At 40.7% G+C, this 24,057-nt stretch overlaps 1 protein-coding gene across 10 annotated transcripts in view; it reads left to right on the top strand.

Moving 5' to 3' along the window:
* The window catches only part of FMNL2 (formin like 2), a 332,001-nt gene that overhangs the window by 256,445 nt on the left and 51,499 nt on the right, over positions 1-24,057 (top strand). For all 10 annotated transcript variants that reach the window (XM_027560496.1, XM_027560575.1, XM_027560567.1 and 7 more), the window contains 3 exons: positions 7,373-7,481; positions 11,306-11,382; positions 13,088-13,181. In XM_027560496.1, coding sequence (XP_027416297.1) covers positions 7,373-7,481; positions 11,306-11,382; positions 13,088-13,181 — 280 coding nt within the window. The remainder of the gene's footprint in view (positions 1-7,372; positions 7,482-11,305; positions 11,383-13,087; positions 13,182-24,057) is intronic.

Here is a 24,057-nt window from a genome sequence, read left to right as displayed (position 1 = left end):
TGGTCAAGTAGATTCAAGAGAGCTACTTCCCCAGGTTTTGTCTGCTGACCTTGACATTCTTTTTGCTTTCTGGACTTAGAAATCAAGGTTTGAGTTGCCTTGTCATTTATTAGAAATTAACTGTTGGCTCTCGCTCATCAGTCATTCTAACAGTCTTTCAAAGCAGAGATAGCTTCTTCTGCATAGCACCTGCTGCCAGTGCTGTGTGAATCAACGTGCTCACTACCAGCTCCTGCACAGATGGATTGCCACGTGTGAAGTAGGCGGCACAGCTGTCAGTATAGTACTAAACAGGGCACATTGTATAGGTTTCTTAAAAGATATTTATTTGTGACAGTTGCTTAAATTTTTTATGCGTTTTACTCCTACTAGCAATGACTGTAACTTCCACATTTATTATTATTTCATGTAACTTATAAAGCATTGGTGCATAAATTAATACAGTCGGTTAGAGTCATTTTTCTTTTTTTTTTAAATTTTATTTTATTTTTAAACTTTACATAATTGTATTAGTTATTTTTCTTTTGTTTTGATCTTAAATCAGTTTGGGCACATGTTTCTCTCCACACACATAGAACTCGGTGAATATTACTGGCGGTTCTTCCAAGATAGTGTCTTACTATCTTTTAATGTGAGGATAATGTTTAGTTTTCATTCAGTGCTTGACAAGAGAGCAGGCAATTCTCACAGTCGATGGAGAAGAGTGCTGGAGAAATTTGGTGGTGTTCTTGTCAGAATGACCTCTCAAAAAGCAGGATTTCCTTAAAATTCTTGAGACCTCAAAAAACAGCCCTAAATATCCCTTCTCCATTATCTTTTCTACAAAGGACAGGAGCTCCAAAAGTTGGGCTTGGGGTTGTTTTCTGCCTCTGGAAAACCCCTCTTTCGTGTCCACAGACCTAGAATCTCAAAACTCTTGCTTGCCTGTCTGGAGGAGGAAGGGTAGTCAGGAAGGCATTTAGTCCCCTAACCTCATGGTCTAGGCATTGGGTCACAGCCCCTCTATACATATGGAACGCCCTTGTTTTTCCATTCGATAGTTCTCTGATCCTGACGTCTTAGAGAACCAGCTCCAAGTCACCAGAGAAATGTAATTCTTGCAGAATCTTATTTGACTGTTCCTTTGAACTTGAAGGACTTGTTACATGTATTCAGAATGAATAGGCTCTCAGGATTCTCTAAATGTTATGAGATGTCAGTGAAAATGGTGAAGTACAGGACCCATGAAAGCAATGAGAAAACCAGCAAAATAAGCCAGAGTCAACTTTTTCAGAACTCTAGAGAGTAAAGTCTTATAGCAATCTGGGAAACATCGATTTAGGAAAAACAACTGAATCTCAGTAAGAATAGCTAGCTTTGTGACATTTTAACTTGTGCTGTTTCCCCTTCCTCTTTCTCTAGATCCACAGTAGCCTCAAAAACCATTAGTTCCCATAATCAGAGTGTAAACCACCAGCCTGGTAGGCAGTGGAGGAGGGGCAGAATGGAGCTGCCAGCTTTCTTCCTTCTGCTTTCTCTTCCTCCTCCTACATTAAGCTGGATGTACCTTGAGGTTTGGGAGCTACTAGTGAGTCCCAGGGACAGGGGAGCCTGGTGGCCTGCCATCTATGGGTCGGACACAACTGAATCGACTTAGCAGCAGCAGCAGCAGCAGCAATGAGGAAGCCAATTTCAAATCTCAGTTAAGGGAACATGTACCATTTACTGCTGAAAAAATCTAGAGTCATTCAAGATATTACATGGGGCAAGACTTGAGCTTATCTGCCTCAGTTATCCATAGGAGACCATAGGGAAGCTAGTACTGCCTCCCACTGGGGCCTTTTTCATAAATCACAATGCACTGGGGCAGTCTCCAACGTGGCCCCGTTTTATATGTTTCATAATAACTCCATGAAGAAAATATCGTAGTACTTGTTTTGCTATATGTAATTCTGTAACAAAGCACATGCCAAGGATATTAGTTTTCCACAGAAGCACCCATATCTTCTACTGAGGCAGTGATGTCATCCTTATAAAACTTAGGTCTTTGTGGAAAGTTTATTCAAATAGCCAAAGTGGGATGATCAGTGTTTGTGAAAGATGCAGATAGGTTAGCCTCAAGGGCTGTGGCATAGAACCGGATGTGCCCTTATCTACCCTTTTAAAGATAATACATTGCATCATATTTCCTTGTGTTAACCTGACCAGGCAGGAGCACCTCGTGCATGCAGTGTTTCACTGTGATGACTAATTTCATGTGAGTTGCTTGCATTTTTAATTGGTGATAGATTCTTGCTGTGATCTTCCAGGCCTACCTAAGTGAATCTGTGTGACTCATATGCTTGGTAGAGGTGTGTGGCTCTAATCAATCACCCTCATCAGTTTTCTCTGGAAACTTAATCATGGCATTCTGTTTTTATTGGCATCCAGGTGGGTGTGTGTGGGACCAGGGAATAGGATTTGCAAAGCTTAGCTATTCTGATGATACTTGGGTCTTTTGCTGCATGTGTTGTGGTAGAATTTAGCCTCTTCACAGAAACCCTCAGCTTGGCTGTCTGTTTACAGACCAGCTCTCCACTCAAGAGGCCTTTGGGAAATATTATTCCGTGGGATGATTAAAGTAGGGAAAGTGTTATCATCTTATGATCTAGTTAGCCTTCTGTCTTCAGATGAATGTAAACCTAGACCATCTGTGAGAGGTTTTTTTTTGGTGCAACTTTTTCTTTATTTGGAGAATACTGTACATCCATTGTAGAAAATTTTAAATATAGATAAAGATGAATGGAAGTGTCTTGTGATTCTGTTATTCAGATTTGTGAGATGGTGTGTTTTAAATCTGTGTTGCTGCTAAGTCGCTTCAGTTGTGTCCGACTCTGTGTGACCCCAGAGACGGCAGCCCACCAGGCTCCCCCGTCCCTGGGATTCTCCAGGCAAGAACACTGGAGTGGGTTGCCATTTCCTTCTCCAATGCATGAAAGTGAAAAGTGAAAGTGAAGTCACTCAGTCGTGTCTGACTCTTCGCGACCCCATGGACTGCAGCCTACCAGGCTCCTCCGTCCATGGGATTTTCTAGGCAAGAGTGCTGGAGTGGGGTGCCATCGCCTTCTCCGAAATCTGTGTTAGACACATACATATGGAATCTAGAAAACTGTTTCTGATGAACCTATTTACAGGGCAGGAATAGAGACACAGACATAGGGAGTGGACTTGTGTACATAATGGGGAAAGGAGAGGAGAGGACAATTGAGAGAGTAGCATTGAGATAGACACACTCCCTTGTGTAAAATAGATAACTAGTGGGAGGCTGCTGTATAACACAGGGAGTTCAGTTCAGTGCTCTGTGACAACCTAGAGGGGTGGGATGGGGGGAGGGAGGGGATGTGTGTATATATATAGCTGATTCACACTATTGTGTGGCAGAAACCAATGCAACACTGTAGGGCAATTATCCACCAATTAGAAATAAATTTAAAAAACATCTGCATTAGTAACATTTCATGTTCAGTTATGTTCATTGCATGTCACCTTCTGATACTTACCCCACAATTTGTCCTTTCCTTTTATACTTCTTGAATTAGAGCCTCATTCAAACAACGTTCATATGCCTAAAGACAGTTACCATGATTCGGTCTGTATTAACTTGGTCAAATAATGGCTTGATTGAGAAAAGATTGTATGAGGGTTTTCAGGATCATGATTTTCGAGAAAGTGCTCTCGTTTGAGGTGTGCCTATTATCACCTCAGCGTACTGTGAAGTGCAGGTGTGTGTATGCTTATTGAGTTCATTTTACACGTTAGAACGTGCATGCAGCAGAAGGGGTGGGCTGAGGTGTGAACAGAGAACATCTTAACACAGAGGCTATCCGTAAAATCTCTTGCTTCCTAAACTAGATGGTGGCTGAAGCAACATCTTGATCTTTCATTTTCCCTTAGCATTTTATAGAGTTTAGCATAAACAATAGTTGCTTGGGAAAACCAATTTTGAGCCTTAAACACAAGGTTTGGTTTGATTTCCTGTGGTTGATAGAGCACCAGAGGCCAGTCCTTTAAGGTTGCTTATTCAATCTGGGAGTGCTTGTAGAAAGTTCACATGTAGTAAATTGTTAGTGCTAATTCTTTTGGTGTTTTAGAGCCAACTTGGGGATCTATTAAAACCAGCTCCACGTGGATGTGTTCTTTGGAGAGTATTGATATTGTCCATTGGAGCTGGCTTTAAAACATGTTCAAAAAGGTAAAAGGTGGAAAATTACTCAGGTGATAATTAAAGCAAATAAATATCTCATGACATAAATGGTCAAATTCTACAAAATGTGCATGCTGAAGAGTAGGTTAATGTACATGCTGACCCATGACACAGTCCCTAGAATCTAGCCTTGGGGACTTAAAGTGATTCTTGGTTGTTTGCAAATACTTAATTTCTGCTGAGGTAGAGTTGTGACGTTTATCAGGTGTGCATTTACTTAATAGGGGAGAATTTTTTTTGAATGAGAATTCCAAAATACAGAGAAAATTTATTACTAAGTTAAAAAAAAAAATCCTTCCTTGCCTCGTAAGTGATTGAGGATAAAGATTTAAAAAGAAAACTTTGCTTACAGAGTGGATCAGCCACTGTGTTCTGAAAATGCTCAGATACTGCTCTTCTTAGCCACCTAAGCCTTAATTCTGTATGGTGGCATAATTATTGGAGGGATAGGGTAAAGATATCTTTTAAGAGCCAGGACAGAAAACTCTGTTCTCTGTTGGGATGACAGAATAGGAACCTCCGACAGGGAATTCATTAGCACATATGGCTGTGGGCAGTAGCTTTTTCATGTGATCACTTGATGGATGAGTCAGGTTGAGAAGCAACCTGTAGAAAGTGACTGCCCTGAATTCCAGGGAGGAGACTTGGGGGTCTGGTCTCATCTCTTAATGTCTACTTGCTCTGTAGATGTAACATCTTGGGTCATCATTTTTCTCATCGGTATCAGGAAAGGTTGATGTAAATAATATCATAGGTCTCCTTAAACGGTCAATACTATGGTTGGTTGTTGTTACTGGTTATGGTGGTGTTTTAACACAAGTTCAAATGTTGCCTTTAATTCTGTTTTTATATAAATAAAAAATCAGAGAAAAATTAATTTTATATTAACTATCGTTCACCTTAGGAAAAAAGTTCAACTTTTTTTAAGCACAGAATAACATTAATAAATTTTTACTTATTTTAACTATATCGATTTTACTTATTGACATCTTTGTATGCTTTCTAAACTCCTTGAATATTGGTAAGTATCCATGTGCTTTTTCATATTAAATACATTTCAAATGTTGATTCAGAAAATGTATTTGAGATTAACCACATACTACAACAAATACAAGTCTTTTGTGTTAATGTTTAGTAAGTAGGATATTATAATCAATGTTTACTGGTTTCTGCAAATAATGTTAGTAAGGACAATGTCTCCTTCTTAGAAAGTCTTATTACGGTATAGCTGATGTTATGGATTAATAAATAAAAGGGAGGAACCTGCTCTGTTACTTTACGCCTAGGAAGTACCATTAAATGTGTAAGTTTGGTCTGCTTGCTGGAATCATTAAACTTTATTTGGAAGTGATGCGGAAATATGTGCCTGTGTGAATGACCTGTCCCATGTGCCTTAAAGAATAGTTGGCTTTGGTCAATCTATCTTCTGCAGTCACTTCTGCATTTAAATATAATTTAGCAAAGGATGATTCATTCCCTTCATAACACCTTTTCTTTTTTAAAACTTAGATTTCTTTGTTTTACACTAATAGCCACTGCTTTATTAGAAATAACTATCTCTCTAATATAAAACAGACAAGTGATTCCACTAACGAAATACAAACCTGAGGTTAAAATAAATTCAGAAGGGCAGAGGAAGGGAGAGAACTTTGGGTTTAGACTAAAAAGACTACAGATTCTTGGGTCAGACTAGTCATGTGGTTGTTTGAAGCAGCCCCAGATTCTGTGAGACCTTGGGCTGGAGTTATGACAGAGTGCAGCACCTTTTAAAAGTGTATTTTAGAAGCTGAAATTAGGCTTACTAACAGCAAAATCTGAACATTGTTTTTGCATTCAAAACTGAATTAGGCTATCTTCCATTGCTGAACTGTTGTTTTCCAGGGTGAGGAAAGCAGACAGTCCTTAGAAAAAACATTCTTTAAAAGTAGTAGGAGCAAACCAGATTTTGCACAGTCAGGTATGTTGATGCAAGTGACTTACTGGGGTGCTTTTCAAAAATTTCTTTGGCTCATTAGTAGGCTTATGTAAATGAATCATCTTTTTTTCCTGTTTGATAGTTTTTGAATAGAAAATGTCAAAGTTCTGCTCAGCTGAGCTGTTGGAGACAAACCTGTCAATTCAGTTTTCAACTCTTAGTCCGCACCTGTGAGACTTCTGAAAGCGGTTAATATTAATCATGGCTTCCTTAAAAATTTTTAACTAGCTTAATTCAAGGAGAGGGAAGGTCTCTAGCCTCTTTTGTGGAGCATTTCTGTCATTGACTCTCGGAAAGTAGTTGACAGCTTTTGAAACTTGCTTTCGTTTCAGGCTTGGAGTTGCAGAGAAAACTTACCTGTTTTTCCTCTGAAGCTGTCATTTAAGGCTCATAATGAAACCCTTAGAACTGTCATCTGTCTGCTTTCCCCATCTTACACTGTCACTCTCTATGCCTTGTATACTCTGATAAATCTACAGAAGGGAGAACTAAGGCCTGGTAATATAGGGTCTCCAGAATGAACCCTGACGTTGTAACATCCTAACCGTTTGAACTGTCACCACATTTCTGTCTCAGTTTTAGCTGCTAGACCGGAGTTTGGGTGTGGGTGTGGAGGCATGCGCATATTGTTTAGGTTTTGCACATCAAAATTCAGTATCACAGGCTGATATGACAGCTGTATGATCTTGCCTAGGCTTAAACTCTGAAACAGGGACTCTTGAAAGCAGTGATGGGAAAATACAGTTAAAATTGGGTCAGATGATAGGAGATCTCTGTATAAGCTGGGTTTTACCCCTTCACTTGTTCACATATGTAATCCGCATGCATGTCATGTGTGCAAATCTAGCTTGGTCTGCACATTAGAGCCTGGCTTGTCGATGAGTCTCACATACAGTCTGATTTGTTATATGCTGTGAGTTCAGCATCACTGTCCATGGGTATATGGCCTGACAAGATGATAACAACTGCACAGAATTGTCTAGGCCTCACAGCCTGTGGAAACAGTTTTGTGGTGATGGGATGCTTGTGGTGATGGGTTCGTTAGTGGTGGTTTGACCTGCAATCTTCATTTAGGTGTAGGTACAGATAGAGAACAGTGTCCATTTTTAAAGTGCATCTGCCCATGCTAAGAAAGTAATCCTTAGTTTTATAGAAGTTTCCCTTTTTATTTGTAGATACAATACTTTGCCAAGCAGAAGAACCCTGAAAAATTCAAGATTAGTGAGTAAGAAAGATGACGTGCATGTCTGTATCATGTGTTTACGTGCCATCATGAATTATCAGGTATGTTTCTGTTTATAATCCTTAAAAAAAATCTGAAATCATCAGACTCAATCTTGTTCTCTTTGGTATCTTTGTATTTCTATTTGAAGTAAATATCAGGATTTAATGAAATATTTTAGAGAAGAAAGGTCTGGTTCCTTCTACTGCTCATAATTCATTACCCTTTTAGTTAGCATTTCTGATATGTAATGCATTTAAAGGGAAGACATTTTCCTCTTCCAGTGGTAAGCTTATCTAGATTACTTGGTAAGTGTTTTTGACTATTAGAGACAGAGTAAGCCACTGGTCTGGGGCAATAATGGAACAACTTTGGAACCTGGGAATGAGTAATCTCACACACTGCGTAGGTCATTGCTCCTCAAAGAGTTATGTGAGGACAGGCAAGGGATTATGATTACTGTGTTGGACCCTGTGGTTCCTCATCTTCATGAGAAGCACTTAGAGGATGCTTGGTAGAAGAGCAGAGTCCTCCTTAGATGACTGATACAGACTGTCTTCACTCTGAGAATCACTAGGAGTTACTAATTACAGTACGTGGGATTAATCCTAACGACAGAGTGGGAATTAGAGCCTGGAGTATCTACGGTGAGCTGAAGGGTCAAAAGTATAGTTATAAAATCAAACCATGGCTGAGAATTTAGACATGGTTCAAATAAGAAAATAGGATTTTATCTCCACTGACACAGATTCTATAGATGGATCCAAATAGAAACCGATGGTAAATACACAGATCAGTATTAGAGTTCAAACCCAACATAAACTTGCCAGATGAAATTTAAGAAGGGAAACATGCATTTATTCTCTCAGTCAATTAATTTTTTTGAGCATTGCCCAATAGATCCTATTCTAGGTGTAGGGAACACAGCAGCAAAAAAAATAAATACCTCAGGGAACTTACTTTCTATTGGGGGGAGATGGTGATAGACAATCGGTGAACTATATACAGCACTCCAGATAATATTAGTGATGAAATAAAAGCTGACACTTACACAGTGCTTCCTACAGTCTAGAACTTTAAAACCTATTACTTAATTTAAGCCTCAAAAGAGTCCTGTGAGATTAGTAATATTACTCTCCCATGAGGGAGGAAACTGAAACACAGAGAAGTTAAGTATGGCTATAAGTGGTGAACTCGGCTTTGAACTGAGGAAGACTGGCTCCAGAGAACTAAGTCCTGTAGAAAAAATAATCAAGAAATAAGAATAAGTGCCAAAAATGCAAGTTCATTTTTAAATAGGCTAGCCAGAAAAGTGTCACGGAGAAGGTAACATTTATGTAACAACTAGAATAAGGGAACAAGGTAAGGAATATTTAAGAAAGAAAATTATAGTCAGAGAGAAGGGCAAGTGCAAAAGTTGCTGAGGTAGGAATAGGTCTGGTGTGCTCAGGTCAGTTTGGCTGGATCAGAATGAGTAAGTAGAGAGGAGCAGAAGGCGAAATCTGAAGTTACAGAGGGGTCCTGATTATGTAGGGCTTTAAGTCACTGAAAGGACACTGGCTTCACGCTCACTGGAATGCTGCTGAAGCATTCTGAGGAAAAGTGTGACTTGATCTGTCACTGGAATTTAGCATGATCCATCTGGCTTCTTTGTTAGGATTGACTCCAGGGGGCAAAGACAAAAGGAGGTAGACCTTTTAGAAGGCTGTTGCATTAGTTTAGGTGAGTGTTGATGGTGGCATGAACCAAGGTAATAGCAGCAGAGGTGATGAGAGGTGGCCAGGCTCTGGTTTTGTTTCGGTGGTAAGGACAGTAGCAGTGGGGATGTGGTGAGGCGTCAAGGACAGCTCGCAGCGGTTTGTCCTGGGCACCTCTGAGATGGAGTTGCCGTCTACTAAGCTGTGGAAGGCTCCAGGATGAGCAGATTTGGGAGACCTTATTAGTATTCCAGTTGGAGAGATGTTAACTGTGAGATGTCCATAGACATCTAAATCAGATCAGATCAGTCGCTCAGTCGTGTTCGACTCTTTGCGACCCCATGAATCGCAGCACACCAGGCCTCCCTGTCCATCATCAACTCCCAGAGTTCACTGAGACTCACGTCCATCGAGTCAGTGATGCCATCCAGCCATCTCATCCTCTGTCGTCCCCTTCTCCTCTTGCCCCCAATCCCTCCCAGCATTAGAGTCTTTTCCAATGAGTCAACTCTTCGCATGAGGTGGCCAAAGTACATCTAAATAGGGATCTTAAATAGGTGGTCAGAAATGCCAGTCGGGAGTTCAGGGTCTGGAGGTCTGGGCTGGAGCTACAAGTTTGAGAGTCAGTAGATGGCCTATAAAGACGGGGGAGTGAAAGAGATCAGCAGGGATAGACAGAGAAGCAAAGAATGAGCTGAGTCTCAAATAACTTTGGGCACCCTGTTTAAAGTCAGAGAGATGAGGGAATACTAGCTAGTCTGACAGGGAAGCAGCTGAGAAGTAGGAGCCAGGTCCAGGAGAGAGAGTGGTTGGCTGTGCCCAGTGCTGCTGCTGAGTCTTGTAAGATGAAGTTATGGCATGGGCTCTAGCAAAGTGCAGGTCTTGGATCATCTTGATACAGTTTCGTTGGAATGGCGGGGATGCAATGCCTGATGGACATGGTGTTGAGAGAGAATAGGAGGAGAGGAATTGGAGACCATGAGTGATTTAGAATTTTGCTGTAAAAGAACAGCAGAAAAATGAGACAGTGGCTGGACATAGGTTGTAGGGTCCAGAGAGATTCTGTTTTTGTTGTTTAAGATAAAAGAATTTGCATCATGTTTTTTATGCTAATAGTAATGAGTCAGAGAGAAAAATAATGATAGGGGAATGGGACAATTGCTGGAGCATATGATGTTCTTCGGTCTTCCCTGGTGGCTCAGATGGTAAAGAATCCACTTGCAGTGCAGGAGACCTGGATTTGATCCCTGGGTCGGGGTAATCCCCTGGAGCAGGGCATGGCAACCCACTTCAGTACTCTTGCCTGGAGAATTTCATGGACAGAGGAGCCTGGTGGGCTATAGTCCATGGGGTCACAAAGAGTCAGACATGACTGATAATGTTCTTGAGTAGTGAGAGGGATTGGAATCAAGAGCTCGAGTCGGCGAAGGGCCTTAGACGGGCCCATGGAGACTTCATCTTTGGGAAGAAGTAAGGAGGGGAGCCACAGATCTGTGTGGGTGTATTGATGCGGTGGTGGGAGCTTTTGGAAGTTTTTTTCCTAATTGCTTATGTTTTCTGGGTGTAATTGGAAATAAGGTCATGAGCTGAGAGTTTGCAGAAAAAGGAATAATTCCTCAGCTTGGCAGAATTGAGAATGATTCTTGATCCTTTTACTGAGCTTTGTTCATTTTATAGAAGGACGAGGTAACATGCCTCAGAGCAAAGCAGGTTTTCCCTAGGCTTTGGGTCCTAAGAGCCATTGCTGATAGAGAAGGGATTAGAGGTGGTGGTTGTCAACCCTGCTGTGTAGTGAAGTCAGCTCAAAGAAATTCACATGCCAGGGCCCCATCCTTGAGATTCAGAATAAATTGACCTGGAGTGAGTCCCGGAGAGCTGGTGTTTTGTTTTGTTGACTTTTCCAGGTGATTTTGCCAAATAGCAGGATTGAGATCACTGGCCTGGAGCCTTTTCATCATTTTGATAGAGACACATATAGTTTATTCATAGAGAATGGGAATATAGTACCTCGATAATAGCATCATTCCTGAAATAGAGAAATGTGTGCAGACACTGTGCTAGAGACATAAGTGTACTTATGATGATATAAAATTACATTAGATAGAAACTTCAGGTTTTTGCTTTTTAATCAACATTGACAGTTCTCTCAAATAACTCCTAATGCTTTGTTTTTTCCATACCCGTTTCAGTATGGTTTCAACATGGTCATGTCTCACCCACATGCTGTCAATGAGATTGCACTAAGCTTGAACAACAAGAATCCAAGGTAAGCTGGGTTCATAATATTCAAATCTTAATCAAACTAGGGACAGCAGACAGCTCGTCAAGAATCAAATTAGAGTTTGGAAACTTTCAAGAGTGATTTTTTGAATTTGGATTGCCAGTAGACTCCTCGGCTAAGTAGAATTTTCTTTTCATCAACATTACAGTTTTACATGTGGTGGAGTTGAGAAACTGGTGACAACTCTGGCCCTTCTCTTCAAGCTTTCATTCCTCTTGAGGCCTGGTTCTCAGCATCCTTGCAAATTTAGCAAAACTTGGTGAAGAGCATGAAGCTGCCAGGTTGTCAGGATTGGATCCAGGAGAGTCTTGATTCAGCCCTAGCCACACCACTTGGTGCTGAAAGCTCACTACAACTACTACTGCTTGTCCACACTTCATTTGCAACCTTTTCACATGTAACTTTTATTACCAAACCAAACAGAAAACACCACAAAACAAAAATAACTGCATGCAGGTTTCTTTTCATGTTCCCTTTCCTATAAAGGCAAGTGCCATATACTATTCATTTCACAGATTACCTCCAAAAGCCTGTCTTCATCAATTTATTTTAGTTAGTATAATGCCTTTTCTGTTCTAATGCATGTCTAGTTTCACACTGTTACTCCCTTTTATCAGGTCTCTCTGACAAGATTGCACATCTGAAAACTGTTAATTCAGCTAAAAAATGTGATTAGAAGTTACAGCCTTTGTGATTGAAAATGCAATGCAAACTGTAAATCCTATTTAAATGTTGAATATTATTATTTCATACTTCCCCTGATGAACGCCTCTGCAACTTTGTGCTTGCTTCCTTAAGTTTACTAGAATCCCAAGTAGTCATGCTTCTTTGTCTCTCTATCTGACACTGAGGGAAGTCATTATTCATTTTTCTTAAGACAATTGATACTGTGGGTTTTCAGAATGGTCTTTGTTTAGAGGTTGGCAATAGCTTTTATTCCAGAAAAAAGATGAAATACTGAAGTAATCATACTCTGAAGCAGTGATGCTGTCCTTGACATTGTGTTTGAAAACTTAGATTGTATCTCTAAGGTTCTCCTTCTAAAAATATTTTAGATGAAGTTTTATTTTCTTGAGTCAGAGAAAATATTCCTGTATTAGCACAGCTGTAAGCCAGCTCCTTTCAGATCCTGTATGGAAAGAAGTAGTTTTGGAAACTTGCATTATCATGGAAGATTTGTATGGAGCCACTGCAAATTAGCAGATTTGCAGTGTATTAATAGGACATTGATTCGGTTGATTTTGAACTTTTTCAGCAAATGTTATTATATCTTTAACTCCAGAACCAGAGAAAATATTTATCCAATGGGTGATTTTACTGAAAATTCTGTGTTTCCTATCTTCTTTAACTCATTAAAAAATACTTTTTCGACCATATTACACGGAGTCAGTTGATGATAGAACAGAAAGACTTAATCTTCTCAGAATTAATTTTCATTTATAAGTAACTTGTAATCCTGGGAGTGGGAAATATGCCTTGCAAACTTGCTACCCCAGAGAAGACACATGTGTAGAAGATCGTAAAAGTTTAAAAATGTATGTGTTTTTAATATAACTGTGCCTTAATTAGTAAACATTTAAAAAAATACACTGGCAAATATTTATTATCATATTCATCTTGGAAGGAACAGCTGACTCATCGTTCATTCACTTTCACTGATTTGTGAGTTTTTTCCTTCTTGTTTTGACAGAACAAAAGCCCTTGTCTTAGAGCTGTTGGCAGCCGTTTGTCTTGTCAGAGGCGGGCATGAAATCATTTTATCAGCATTTGACAACTTTAAGGAGGTAGGATATTCTCATCTTAAAAAGTATGTTCACATAAGCATCTTATGTTTGGACATCTTTGAACAGAATGATTTACCTTTTGTGTGTGTGTGTGTGTGTGTGTTATTGAAATAGAATTGACATATAACATAATAGTTTCTTGTGTACAACATAGTAATAGTAATTTGATATTTATATATATTGCAAAATGATCACAGCAATAAATCTAGTTAATGTCCACCACCATGGTTTACTTTTTATTTATTCTAGGGCCCAAAGATATAATTGTTAATTTTCTCAAATGTCACTCAGGGAGAAGTCTAAATATCTTAAATGGAAGCATTAAGCTTTCTTGGCTGTCCCATTTCCAAGAAGAGTTAAAAACTCTTTGTAGCACTGCTTTTCCTATGGAGAATATGAAATAGCCAAGTCTGAAAACTGGTTTTGTTAAACGTATGTGGTTTTCATTATGGTTGTTACTTGAGCATCCACCTTGTACATTTTATGAGCTCTTTCATCATAGTTACTTTCCTCAAATCATATGTATGATCCCTGCTTTGCTAGATGCTATGAGGAACTGATCAAATAAAGACAGACACTTATTTTTAGCAGTTTGTAATCTTATTCAAGCAGTCCTGTCACATGAAAATGATAAACCAATGGACATGCATGTTTGAAATGGAAACTAAATGACTACAAATGAAGAAACAATTACACACAGATAATGTGACCAGGGATTCTGAACCAAAATATCAAGACATCACAACTGAACTTATAGCCAGTTTCCTTTGGTGGTAGCATGCAGCATTCTATAGCCAAGAGGGGTGCCTGCCAACTCCCATGTATGTGTCTAGCATCTGAGGCTACTTTGAGGTGGGACGTGACAAAAGTAATGGACACTTGGAGCCCCAGGTTATAAAAACAGCATCAGCCAAGGTGTGCCTTTTATCCTGGTAATCCCATCTGATTTCAGATGCTTCTGCTTTAAGACCCAAGCTGGATGAAAAATCCAGATCTCAGAGGGACTTCCAAACTCTCTCTCGTCTCTCCTGGGACCCTCTAGAGTAGAACACAACTATTCGGAGTATTTATTGAGGACCTACTGTGTGCCGGCGGCTTGTCAGATACAACATGAAATTGTTTGGTTCTTATAGACTAGTGTTAATATCTCCATGTCATAGGAGAATAAAATTTCAAATATATCGTTTGCCCATGGCCCCATGGTCAGACAAGCAGAAGAGCTGGAGTTAAGATTTGGTGCTCCTGATTTTGAACTTCTGTTTTGGGTGATGGTTGGACCTGGTTGTGTATCAGTATCCTGAGACAGGACCTAGGAGCCCGTGCTCCCGCTCTGCTCCCTTAATTGGATTCACTACCGCAGCTGACAGGTATACTAATGACTGACACACAATCCTCTTCATGGGCTGGCGAGCTTCAAAGATGCTTCTGTCAACAGGGAAAATGGTCCTCCTGCCTCTCTATTTACATGGCCTTCCTCCCCCGCTGTCACTGCCTTTAGATTTTTATATTATCCATTTTGCTAATTCCAATCATGGACAGAACCTAATACTGTCTTTTTCTGTATTCAGCTTTAGTAGTAAAAAAAAATATCTGGGTTCTAAGAAAATGATGAAGAATAGTAGTAAATCTTTAAATTCATATTCTGGCTTCCAAAACATATAGAGTCTCTTTTTTTAAAAAATAAATTTATTCTTTTTAATTGGAGGCTAATTACTCTGCAACACTGTAGTGGCTCTGCCATACATTGACATGAATCAGCCACGGGTGTACATGCATTCCCCATCCTGAACCCCCCCTCCCACCTCCTTCCCCATCCCATCCCTCTGGGTCATCCCAGTGTACCAGCCCCGAGCACCCTGCCCCATAAAACACAGAGTCTTGAGAGATAAGAATGTGTGAGTGCTTGTCTGTGAATGTTTTTATTATGTCATAAACAGGATGTAAAACATGTATTTATAAATAAGGAGCTATGTGGGTGGATGGGTCTAAAATGAAAGTAAAACAGCATGTGAAGCTAATAGAACTTGAAAATCTTTATCATTAGATCATATCACATGCTGAAAAGTCTTTTCCACGCTGGAAGCACTCACTATACAGTTGTCAGTGGGCTTCCTTGGGCTTCCCTGAACAGCTCAGTTGGTAAAGAATCTGCCTGCAATGCAGGAGACCCTGGTTCGATTCCTGGGTTGGGAAGATCCCCTGGAGAAGGGATAGGCTACCCACTCCAGTATTCTTGGGCTTCCCTTGTGACTCAGCTGGTAAAGAATCTGCCTGCAATGTAGATATAACTGTTCTAATATTAACAATCAACTGATTATACTGCAGATCAAATTATGCCTTGAAATTATAATTGTATAGAGTCAGTATTTATTGAAACCAGCAAATCATGAGATGAATGTTAAATTTGTTTTCTCTTAGATAAGGTAGAGTGCCTTTCTTACACATAATACAAAAGACTTACAGAATTGAGTTTTAACTGTCTGGTATCAGAATTGTATATGGTTTAGCCATTTAGGGCATTATGTGTACTCAGTTGAGAAAAACAAAAAGTAATCCTAAATCTTATAGCTGGTTAGTAGTACAGAGAACTAAGTTTTGACTTTGAATTTGTAGAGCTTTAACTCAGCTTTCCCTCATTTGTGTAATTTCTTATGAACGATCATGGGTGTTTAAATTCTGATGTCTCCTTGGGCCAGCAGTTGCTTCTCAGAGAAAACAAACCATGTCACATGGGAGTGGGGACAAGGACAGTGCTGGTTCTGTGTGTGCTCTTGGCTTGCGCTGACCTCAAGCTGTGGTGTTCATGTAGACAGGCCAGGAGAAGGATTATCCTAATAACCAGAAACTACATTCTTAGGGGTAGGTGAGAAGAGCATCTACTTATTTATCTGTTCAATCTCAGGTTTGAACATTTATGTTAGTTTATGTTGATCTTTGTTTTAAAAAAATATAATGCCACCCACAGGTCAGTATCTTCTGAATTTCTTTTCTCTTTTGCTCCTATCTTTATGTGAAGGGATTTTTCCCCCCCATATATGTCACAGTGAAGAGTACATTCGTTAATCATTTTAGCAAAATGTCAGTGAAATCTTGGGTTTAGGGAGGTTTGGGAGGCAGTTGTTCCTGATTAGGAAAAGTTGTCCTTATGGTCTCAGATGCCCAGTGCAGGTAGAATCTTGGTCAATGAGAAATGCTTATTGAGCTATAGCAGAGAGAACACACAGCCAGCCACCAGAATCCTCGGGAGGAGGACCATGGCAGGGTCTTTACCCTCAAGAAGATTGTTTTTCATGCTTTTATCTCATTTAGTAAGTGGGATTCCATTCGTCTCCTTAAAGAAAAATGAAGGGATTAACCCACCAGTTGCAGACTGGTGGGCTTCAACATCAGATATTGATATCTATTTTTGAAGATAAAGTAATGTGCATTAGAGTGTCAGACCCTCTGGGCTTGGATCACTGTTAGAACATAGCTGAGCGTACTGCTGCAATGTGGCACCAGATGCTGAGAGGATATTTAAAGACTACACATTTTAAGTATGTAGCACAGTTTTTTTCCTCTCTGCTTCTTGAGCCAGCAAATCCATTCTCTCCTATTTCACTACCACTAATTAATTCAAACATAAATGAAAAGAAAGTATCTTTTAGCTTTTGACAGATTTTAACATGTGATTACATTAATTTCTCATATTTCAGTTAATATTCAAAATCCAAGCAAGTGTGATTTTCTGTGTTTTTGCAGTGAAATCTTATGGCTTGTCTTACAATATCTGAAGTATATATTTTAGGAAAATAGCACTTCCAGTTTAATGGTATCTGACGGTGAGAAGGGTTTCCCTGGTGGTTCAGTGGTAGAGAATCCATCTGCTAATGCAAGAGATGCAAGAGAAGTGGGTTTGATCCCTGGGTTGGGAAGATCCCCTGGAGGAGGAAATGGCAATTCACTACAGTATTCTTGCCTGGGAAATCCCATGGACAGAGGAGCCTGGCGGGCTACGGTGTATGGGATCCCAAAGTCCGACTTGACTAAGCAGGCACGTGAGATGGTGGGAAGGATATTAACCCAAGACCTTGCTTTTAGTGGGTTTGGAGGTTTGGGACTAAGCCTGACATCACTGAGCAAGCACATATATCACCCTAATGTTTATCATAATAAATAAGTTTTAATTACATAATTTTTTTGTAATTACATAACTTTGTAATTACATAAATTACATAAATCTGTAAACATAAGTTTACAGATAGTAAACTTGTGCCAAGTATCATTTGTGACATGACTGAACCTTTAGTCATCTCTTATGCTCCTTGAATTCTTTTCCCTTAAAAAGTTTTTTTTTTTTTTTTTTAAGTAAAAGGAGTTAACACATCTGGTTGTGATGTTGAAACATCTCGTGAAAGTTTATGGTCCTGAATTGAGGATCAGGGTGAGAACAAGGAGTCATCTGTTTTTTCTAATTTAGCCACGTAGAAGGACAGAGTGCCATCTTCCCTAATTGATGCTTTCTTAGTTACCTAGCAATATATGTTCATGAGCATTTGGTCTACCAGAGAGAAGAAAGAATACATTTGAAAGTAAAGGTTGCTGTGTTGGTATTTACATTAGTTCAGGGTCTTGTTTACAAGAAGCAAAAACTTAGCCTAGCAGTGTCTAGGCTAAGATTGGAAGGATGGGTTGATTGGAAGGATGTCAGGAAATGCACAGAGATCATAAGGAGCCTGGAGAAACAGGCCTGGAAAATAGGCAGGCATTCCTAAAAGGTCGCTGGACTCAGGCTGCGACCTTGAAGCCTGGACACCATGAACACTGTTTGGGGTTCTGGTCGTACTTTTTCTTTTCTCTCAAAGGACATGGGCCACAGCTAGCAACCCACTGGGTCATAAAGCTACACTTACTGGTTAAGGACATCAACTGGCCTCCACTTTGGAGTCAGAACACTATATTTAATCCAGTTTCCCTTAGGAACCCTGAGATCGCCTACCTAGACCTTGCTCTCCTCAACTTTTCTTAGTCAGGCTATTTCTTTTTGCTATATTCTTTGATGTAGCTGAGAAATTGCCTTTAAGAAAGTGTCCCCAAAAGTTGGTCAAAAAAAGTGTGCCTGTTTGGAATCACAAGGAAAAAGTACTGAGGCCGTGCAGACTCTGCAGCAGAATAGCTCACTATGACAGTAATAATAAAAATTCTCTGAGGTCTTTGAGCTACCCACTTCCCCAGACTGCTGGAAGGTGCACCTGGAATTCATCAGGATTCCAGATCGATTATAACTGTGTTCTCATCTGCTTCCAAAATGACAGCATCTGGCTTTAACAAATAAACCCGAGGCCTGAGTTTGGTTATTAAAGGCCCAACGCCTTCCCACTTTGGACCTTCCAGCACAGATAAATGGAGCCTTGTTGAAATGAGTCACTTGAGGCCACCAATTCTCTTGGACATAGCAGTCTTGGCAGGAGCCATTATTTTTTTCACCTATTGCTAGAAGGCTTGCTAAGTAAGCTGATGTGGTTTAGCTACTGGGCATCTGAAAGCACTTGTGCTGCACATGATTATGTTGATTTAAGAAAGCCTGTCAAGTTTTATTTACAGTGGACCCAATTGGGCAGGAAGGAGAGCAGACATTTTGGTGTGCTTCCAGCATCCTTCTGAATTTAATCCCGTCTAATCTAACCTCTCAAATATTTGAAGGGGGTAGGATTATAAACCCAGCACAAGCCATCCGGATAACTCATTCACTGGTAAAATTCTCAGCATAGAGGGCAGGGTACTTAGTTTTTTCAGTCTCTTCTTGAGTTATAAGCAAAGTAGTTGTTCAAATCTCAAACTCTGGGAGTGATAGTTCTAGAGCATGTGTGTATTTCACCCTAGCAGGCCAGAATTAGGTCAGTCTAATTTACCCGGACTCTTCTCCAGCCTGTCCATCTTCCAAGGATCAGGAAGTAAAGTCACCGTGATTGTCTTTTGGACTGTGTGTTCACTGTGGCAGTTGTTACTTGTTTGTAATAAATTACTCCGAACTTAGTCTTCTTAGGCTCATGGATTCTATGTGCCAGGAGGTCAGGTTGGGCATGTCACGGTTAATTGTCTTTGGTCCTTTGCATCTAGGGTCTCATCAGGGAAGATCCGATTGACAAGGCGGGGTTTCACTTGGAGGGTTTCTCGCTCTTATGTCTAGTTTCTGGGCTGTGATGACTCAAAGGCTGAGTTTGTGAGTCAACCAGAGTTGCCTGCATGTGGAACTCCCTGTGGCTGGAGCTTCTTGTGGCCTGACAGCTGGCCTCTAACAGGGAGTGTCCAGGAGGGAGCAGCTGCAGAGCAGGCATTCAGAGAGCCAGAAGTCACAATGTGTCTTTTGAACTTTCCTCTGAAGTCATCAGTGTTGCTTTTGCTATGTTCTGTGGGTTACAAGCGAGTCACTAAGGCCAGCCCAGATGCTAAGGGGAAGGCAATGACTTGACTTCTTGATGGTGGAGTGTAAGGGTCATAATGCAGAAGAACATGTGGGTGGAAGAGTGTCCTGGGGTCATCTTTGGAAAATACAGTTCACCTTAATAACTTTTTGATAATTTATCCATTTAGCTGCTCCTCTTCTATTTTTTCTTTTTCACCCAGTGTAATACTTGGTTTCTCCTCAGAACCGAAAACTGTGTAAACTTTTTCATTGGAGAGAAAAAGAATGGTTATTACTTTTTTTGGAGGAGAAAGGAGCCATTTATATAGGGTTTCTGAGCCCGTGGTAATGAACTAGTTGCTTGTCTATCATCTCGGTCTTTATTGTGGAATAAGGAAGTGAAGGCTGGTATCCTGCTGAGAATCAAGGGATGAGTCCTGCTAACTTGTAGGAAAAAAATTATGAGCATTTGCGTGCCCCTATCTGTCAGAAACAATGATAAACATTGGAAATAAGAAAATAAGTATGACCATTAAGAGTTCTACCCTTAAGAGGGAGCATCCCAATCCAATTAAGGAAACCAGTATTTCTGTAGTCATTGCTCTAGGCTGTATGAAGGTGAATGCCAGGTGCTTTGCAAAAAGAAGAACAACTAACCAGGAGGAGGAGAAGGACAGAGGGCAGATACGGGCTCTGAGCTGAAAGCTCATCCTGAAAGGGGATGCTTCCTATAGGAAAGGGTGCCTGAGCTGAGTTTAGGATGAATAAGAATTAACCAGGTATATTAATTTCTTGCCACTGTTGTAACAAATTGCCACAAGCTTTAATGGCTTATAACAACACAAATTTATTATTTTGCAGTTCTGTTGGTCATATCTATATAAAATATAGTCTATAGGGTGGTGTTCTCCTGGGGAATCTATTTCCTTGTCCTTTTCGGTTTCCAGAAATTGCTTCCATTCCTTGGCTCATGGCCCCTTCTCTTCTGGCCTCCTTCCTTTAATGACCATTGTGATTATATTTGGCTCACCCAGATAATCCAGGATAATCTACCCATGTCCATATCCTTGGCTTAATCATATCTTCAAAGTGCATATTTCCTTACACATAAGGTAAATAATCACAGTAATAGGATTAGGACTTAGATATCTTTGTGGCCTACTACATCAGGTAAAAATGTCATTTGATGTGAAGAACGTGGCATCTTCATAAAACTTCAAGGACTTTGTGTGCTGCGTGCTTAGTCGCTCAGCCCTGTCCAACTCTTTGTGACCCCATGGACTGTAGCCCACCAGGCTCCTCTGTCCATGTGCATTATCCAGGCAAGAATACTGGAGTGGGTTGCCATGCCCTCCTCCAGGGGATTTTTCCCAACCCAGGGATCAAACCCAGGTCTCCTGCATTGCAGGCTGATTCTTTACCATCTGAGCCCTTGGGAGCCCTCTAGGCCTTTAGTTCACCTTCTGTCTCCAGTCCACCTTAAGTCCAGTCTTACAGAAGGTAGGGTGTGGGAAGAGAACAGGTGGGATAGAAAGTTATGAGCAGATCATGAAAGCAATCCCTCATGACTTACTCCAGAGACTTCCTATTGCCCAGTGGCCTAAGGTCACACAAAGCAGGTGATATATTCCTCACTCTTCTTCAAGCAGGGGATGTTTCGGTTGACTCTCTCAGTTAGTAAAGAACTGGCTGTAACATTTAGCTGCAGAAGTCAGGTGGGTGGACCCAGGGTGAGGTCAGGTTGACAGAGTAGGCTGTGGGTGGGGTCTGAATTTTCTTTCAGACACTTTGACATTCATATGTCCAACTCCTTGGGCCTCTTCCTCCATTGACAGTTGTCTGCTCCCCCAGTGGTTGTATTCATTCATTTCTAACATCTTCAGGACTTTCCTGGGATGTGGGCCTGGGAAAGCTTCTTTTTTTTTTGAGTTAACAAAAGTACAGGAGATGATGATACTTGGGTCACACAGTGGTAAAGAATCTGTCTGCCAATGTAAGAGACTTAGGAGATATGAGTTTGATCCCTGGGTCAGGAAGATCCCCTGGAGGAGGAAATGGCAACTGCTTCAGTATTCTTGCCTGGAGAATCCCATGGACAGAGGAGGGCTACAGTCCATGGGGTTGCAGAGAGCTGGACATGACTGAGCCCACATGCACAAGGCAGATTATCATGATTTCTGGTGAGCATTTGTAGAGATGATTTGCCTCTCAACCCGACTTTAATTAGACCCTTGTCTCTCTCCACAAGACTGAATGCAATTTTGCACAACAGGGATCTTCATCTTCTATTTCACTTGTAGCAGCCACTTAAAAAAAAAAGATAGGGTGTTGCCTCCTTGTTTTTATGCATGTAAAATGCCATTTCTTAAACCTGTGCCCTTTGCCAACTGTAAAGCAGTTGGCCTGCATGCCCTGATATTATATTCTAGGAAAGTAATGAAAGATCTTGAGAGAAAGCAGCGAAAGCTGTATATTATTGCTTTAAGGCCCCAGAGAATCTGAAGCAAAGGCTGGCTCAGGGCCCTCCACATGGATGTTCACTTGGGAGGTGTTTCTTTGACATTGAGATGATGCTTTGGGTGTGGGTACATAAGGATGGTATGAAACACTCTGCTGTGTGTTGATAATAGAATTGAAGTCACAACCCTCTAACTTTGGCAATATCATCACCAAATACCACTAGAATGTGAATTTTCAGTTCCTGGTCAGGATTTGGTTGTCATTTTGGCATTTTCTGCAGAGTAACGCTAAAGGATCTTTAACTGTAGGATCTCTTTGGTTTCTTTTTCTATGTGAAAGCTGCTGCTACTAAGTTGCTTCAGTCATGTCCAACTCTTTGTGACCCCATAGACGGCAGCCTACCAGGCTCTGCTGTCCCTGGGATTCTCTAGGCAAGAACAGTGGAGTGGGTTGCCATTTCCTTCTCCAATGCAGGAAAGTGAAAAGTGAAAGTGAAGTCGCTCAGTCGTGTCCGACTCTTTGTGACCCCATGGACTGCAGCCTTCCAGGCTCCTCCATCCATGGGGTTTTCCAGGCAAGAGTACTGGAGTGGGGTGCCATTGCCTTCTCTGCTATGTGAAAGCACTGCCGCCCTATTCTCTCTCTCCCTCGCTCCATCCTGACTTGCATAGTAAGGATATATATTTTTTCAGCCTGTATCTTAGGACTTAAGTATACTTTAGTATTCTACCTTTGGTCTGGCTGTTTTTTAAGTTGTTTTAAATAAGTGGAACTAGAAAGAATTGCTTTTCAATGTCAAACAATTTTGAATTATAGGTTTTTTTTAGTTGTTGTTAAGTCTAGGCTAAGCAGTGGCTACACCAAGATATAGGACCACATGAACCATCTTACTAAATAAGCTTGTAGATCCAAATAGAGCTGTTAAAATAATTATGAAAGTGTTTGTAAAAAAAAAAAAAAGATTTGTTAACTAGGAAAAGACAAATCATATTTATGTATCTGTGTGTATATATGTTGTATGTACGTACATGTATTATGAGTAACAGTAGAAAGATTATTTAGCGTAGTAATTAGTGATGTATGTGTGCTTAGTCGTGTCTGACTCCTTGTGACCCCATGGACTGTAGCCTGCCAGGCTCCTCTGACCATGGGATTCTCCAGGCAAGAATACTGGACTGGGTTGCCATGTCCTCCTCCAGGGGATCTTCCTGACCCAGGGATCAAACTCGTGCTTCTTTTGCCTTTTGATTTGGCAGGCAGATTCTTTACCACTGCACTGCCACCTGGGAAGCCCATTTATGCATAGTAGTAAGCCCTAAAGAGAAGCCAGTGAAAGAGTTTGGAGTAGCAGAGTTGCTTTCAATTTGCCTGTATGTTTATTTCTACTGCTTGCAATGTTTGAGAGGTAACATTTTGTCTCATGTAGCTAAATGTCCCTGTTGTGCAGAGTGGGATTTTCCCTTCCAGGAACTTTCCATTTGGCTTCCTCTTCAGAAAACGAAGATCATGGCATCTGGTCCCATCACTTCATGGGAAATAGATAGGGAAACAGTGGAAACAGTGTCAGACTTTATTTTTTGGGCTCCAAAATCACTGCAGATGGTGATTGCAGCCATGAAATTAAAAGACGCTTACTCCTTAGGAGGAACGTTATGTCCAACCTAGATAGCATATTGAAAAGCAGAGACATTACTTTGCCAACAAAGGTCCATCTAGTCAAGGCTGTGGTTTTTCCTGTGGTCATGTATGGATGTGAGAGTTGGACTGTGAAGAAGGCTGAGCACCGAAGAATTGATGCTTTTGAACTGTGGTGTTGGAGAAGACTCTTGAGAGTCCCTTGGACTGCGAGGAGATCCAACCAGGCCATTCTGAAGGAGATCAGCCCTGGGATTTCTTTGGAAGGAATGATGCTAAAGCTGAAACTCCAGTACTTTGGCCACCTCATGCGAAGAGTTGACTCATTGGAAAAGACTGTGATGCTGGGAGGGATTGGGGGCGGGAGGAGAAGGGGACGACAGAGGATGAGATGGC

The sequence above is a fragment of the Bos indicus x Bos taurus genome, chromosome 2, assembly GCF_003369695.1.
Source record: "Bos indicus x Bos taurus breed Angus x Brahman F1 hybrid chromosome 2, Bos_hybrid_MaternalHap_v2.0, whole genome shotgun sequence".
Taxonomy (NCBI): Eukaryota; Metazoa; Chordata; class Mammalia; order Artiodactyla; family Bovidae; genus Bos; species Bos indicus x Bos taurus.
Note: the sequence above shows the minus strand (reverse complement) of the source record. Positions and strands in the feature narration are given on the sequence as shown.